This window comes from Pyrus communis, chromosome 1, assembly GCF_963583255.1.
Source record: "Pyrus communis chromosome 1, drPyrComm1.1, whole genome shotgun sequence".
Taxonomy (NCBI): Eukaryota; Viridiplantae; Streptophyta; class Magnoliopsida; order Rosales; family Rosaceae; genus Pyrus; species Pyrus communis.
In genome coordinates, this window is record NC_084803.1 from 41,448,594 (window position 1) to 41,452,957 (window position 4,364).

Sequence of the window (4,364 nt, forward strand, 5' to 3'; positions counted from 1 at the left end):
TTTTGAGATTGTAGAGGGAGCATCCCTAAGATTGCTCACAAAATTCACTTATTATCTATACAATTTCTTTTTCTTTTTTTAGTCGAGCGATAAGAGTTAGTAAGTCAGATGTTAAATTAGTCACCAACGGAGTTCGAACTCACGCCATCATGGAAGGGCACGCCACATTTTCACCACCGTGGTAAAAGACCACTTGCATCTATACTATTTCTTAGCATACTAAGATTTGCATGCATTTACATGTCGAATGAACGCCTTACCCTCGACACTCTCCCTCTTCATTTCTCAATTCTGTTTCAATCAACCTTATGACACCACCAAAACTAAGGACGTTTTCCTAACAACAAATTTTTGTTTATGTAGCTTTTCCTTCTTTTGGGACCAGTTTTCAACTCACAGTGAGATTTTAAAATCAAAGGCAGCAACATAACACCAAGAGACTGCATATTCGGTAACCATAGAAAGAACAAAAACAAGTCAACAAATGAAAAAAAAAAAAAACGACGAGTATACGTTTCCAATCTAGTAACCTGTTGATCTTATAATGGGTTATAACCTGTGACTTCCTTCTTCTACAACAGATGCCTCGCCTCGGTAGATCTCACACGACATTTCTACTCCCTGGGAAAACAAATATTTGAGAAATGAATCAGTTAACAAGCAGAATAAACTTCACGCTATCAAAGAAAATATGCCTTCTAACAGTTGAAATGTACAATGCTGAATTATACACCGTCTAGATAGTTAACTGCTGTCAAATCACGATTGAGAAATTAACATCTCTGTTTAGATCAATCAACCAATGAAAAGTCTAATAGAAAACGCAAACAAATTATCAATACTACTTGTACAAACCATGCTGCCACAGCACTAGCCGTTCACATAAGTGATCTAAGGTGAAGGGTATTATATTCTTTTGACGGTTATCCTTATTCATAAGAACTTCAGATGGTTATCCTATGTTTAAAGAAAACTGAAATGATCATAGCATGTTCCCTGGTATAGCTTTAAGCCTTTAAGGAAGCAGAGCGGCATTACTGGCTTATGAAAATAAATCTATTTTAACTCCAAGATGAGATTGCTCACAATCACAACTAAGTGAAGGCTCCTGCCAATATGCGGTATAGGGAAGCAAGATGTACACAGACACCCCTATTCCCCGAGAGGCTGTCTCTGCGAAATCAGGTCATTGGTGCAAGCCATACCATTCCACAAAGTCTCAACTTCAGATTGCTCACAAGTTCACCTTCAAAATCTTTTTCCTGACTGCATATTTCCCAGAAAGCACCCTTGAATGCCATCTTGTGGGATATGTAGTACACATTTTATTAGATCATAAAATAATGACTGGTTGTTGGCAGGTACCATCATCCCCGATATACTCACAACTAGGCAATCAATCTAGCATGTCCCAGTTCTACAAAAGGGGCACCATTATAAAAAGGTAACAGAGGAACTGACTTAAGACCAAGTAAATGATGTCTCTCTTGTGGAAATAGAGGTCTTATTCACGTAAAAGCCAATAACTAAGTTCCAAACTTCAAAAAGGTAACCACTGAGATGAGCCAAGACAAGACTGATGCACATTAAAATTTCCATAGTACCAGTCGTGATTTTGATCAAAACAGGATTCTAGTATGTTTGTATTCAGAAAGGCAACTCCGAAACACCTAATAAATTGCATTCTTCGTCTTTACAGTACATAAACAAAATAAAAAAATATATATATATTGGAATTTCCCATTTTTGCAACTTAAGGTAAACAGAATCTCACCATTCATAAGGGTTGTGCATTAAATAGCATTCAGATAATCTGAAAATCATGACTCATAACACTCTGCTAGACACCTGACTCCAAAATTGCTCTATCAGAAATCTCGTTGATTTGACACAAGAAGGTTGATAACATAAGAGGCACAATTTGGATGCAGCCTTAATGTGAAAAAATGAGCCACTGGAGGTAATTGGCCCCACAATAACGTTAAATAAAAAACTACGACAACTGCTAGACATTCGCCTAGTGTTGTAGAGATATATATACCAATTCGAAGCATCCTCCATGCCCAAATTTTTTAATCAAACCAATACAAGGTACTAAGCTTAACCAAGCACGCGGGACAACACCGAGTAATTGGCCTAGTAGCTTAGGTGCGGTTCATCCAAGTAAGGAAAACAAGCTCCAGCATTCTGCCAAGCTTAAGCGTAGTTCCTACGAACCTAAGTTTGTTAAACTATCAATACCCACTAGATTACATAGCAAAATGAAAATATTTCTTAATATCTTTCCATATTTGCACAAACTAGCAATCATATTCAGATCATTTACGGAGAGGGAAATGGGCAAGGATCATACCACTTGATGAGCCAGCCAAACAGAAAATGCTGCATAATTGGAACCTTCCCCAACACCTCAGCCTTATACATCTTAAGCAACCCACTATTCACTTTGTTCCAATTAGGCACTCCGCTGATATCATCCAACAACGGTGAGTGCTCCGAAAATGGACCCTTCTTCACCTTCTTCACAAACTTAACGCACGAAAGATACAAATACTCTTTCGAAAAATTCTCCACGATATCATCATTGTGAATTGACTTAGGCTTCATATACTTATGCCCGATCAACTGCGACGCCCCGAAAATAAACGGCAGGAAATGGTAGTCGTCGAGGCCCCAAACGCCGTGAGACCCCGCCGGCTCCAAGCAATACACCAACTGCAGCTTCCTCATCAAGTCCAAGTACTTGACAAAAACTCGAGCCACGACAGCCGGATAATCTTCTTCTTTAATCACCCCCATTCTCGCCAGACAGTAGAGCCAAGCAGCGAAGTTGGTCTCATGCCCAGTACCATAATCGATTCGACTCGGGTTCCCGAAGCTATCGGTGAAATACGGGACGATCTCGATCGTAGAAGGGTGGAGATGCTCAGGGAGGAACTGCAGCATGAGGGAGTGGCTGGTTTCGGACAACCGCTCGTGCCAGGAGCGGAATGAAACGTTGCCATATCGGGCGGCTTGCTGGGTGGGTGGGATTTCGTCGACCCATTGAATTAGGGTTTCGAGAATGGAGACGATGGTGTTGACGACGTCTGATTGGTGACAAGGGTCGGAGATTTTCTTGGCGCGGATGGACTCGGAGAGGGCGGCGATGAATCCGACGAAGTGTTTGCCGGAGAAGGAGTCGTGGAAGCGGCGGAGATCGTCGGGGGACTGGATGACTTTGGAGGGGGATTGGAAGTGGTAGGGAGGGGAGATTTGGGGGACAGAGAGGGACTGTGGGACAGGGGCGAGGATGATGGCCTGTTGGGAGTTAGGGTTTGGAGGGAAGTTGATGGCGGGAGCTCGGATTGGGCGGTAGTTTGGGGGAGGGGAGATGTCGGAGAAGGAGGGTGGGGGAGCGGCCATGGGGGTTGGGGCTCCGCATTTGCAGCAGGTTGGGGTGGAAATGGAGGTGGCAGTGGCGGTGGAAGATGGTGGAGATTCTAGGGACTTGGAGTGATGGTGGTGGTGGTCCGATTTGCAGGAAGTGGGTTGGGGTTCCATTTTTGGAGGAAGTGGAGGGAGGAAAGGTGGCAAACTCAAAACCGGGAAGAGCGGACGCTTTTACGCAAAATCTCTTGTGCGCTGCGTTTTAATACAGTTTGGATCAAATACGGCGGCTGAGATTAGATTGATACAAAAGAAGTTGCACGTTGAAACGTAACGTAACACCAAAAGCGGCCGACCATACCCAACATCAAATTTCAAAACAAGAAAATAAAGATACATTATAAAACAAAGTTAGAGTATCACCTCCGTGATTATATCAACCACCACCATCACCCTCGCAACCATAGACACCAGCACCTCCACGGTCTCACTATCGTAGTTGGCACCACCGCCACAGTCTCACCCTGACTACACCACCTGCACCTCGTCGCCACCACCACCTCCACCGTTTCACTGTTGCGGCCACCTTCATCACCACCACCACGTCCCACCACATTATTTCTCCACCCCATTACCCTGATCATGGCCACTACCACCCTTCACTATTACTCCACTCCAACCACCATTGCTAGCAACACCACTCTTGTTTCTACCACCATCACTACCACCAACGGCACCATTACTACCAACACACAAGTTTACGTTTTTATGGCATTATAAATATTGGTACCATATGCGTTTTCAAAGTTTTTATTCTCAAAAGTCATTTTAAGATATTAAACTACTAGGCGCATTTTCAAATTATAAAAATGAAAAATTTTATTTGCCCTTTTCGATTTACACAACAGTTGTTCAAAAATTGTTTTGCATTAAGTTACCGAACAGGCCCTTAATTTCCCCAAAACCCTTGTTTTGCACTGAGTTGCAGATTAAGA

General features: G+C 42.8%; 1 protein-coding gene across 1 annotated transcript; it reads right to left on the reverse strand.

Annotated features, from left to right (window-relative positions):
• Window positions 1–316: 316 nt before the first annotated feature.
• On the reverse strand, window positions 317–3,607 carry LOC137743099 (uncharacterized). Its single transcript, XM_068483010.1, has 2 exons — window positions 2,354–3,607; window positions 317–621 (listed from the first exon to the last, which is right to left on the reverse strand). The coding sequence occupies exons 1-2, from the start codon at window positions 3,541–3,543 to the stop codon at window positions 615–617; spliced, it is 1,197 nt and encodes a 398-aa protein (XP_068339111.1). The 5' UTR covers window positions 3,544–3,607; the 3' UTR covers window positions 317–614.
• Between the last annotated feature and the right edge of the window lie 757 nt (window positions 3,608–4,364).

What these genes read in the sequence shown, in the direction of transcription:
- LOC137743099 (XM_068483010.1), bottom strand. Translation starts at nt 3,543, where the DNA reads ATGGAACCCCAACCCACTTCCTGCAAATCGGACCACCACCACCATCAC.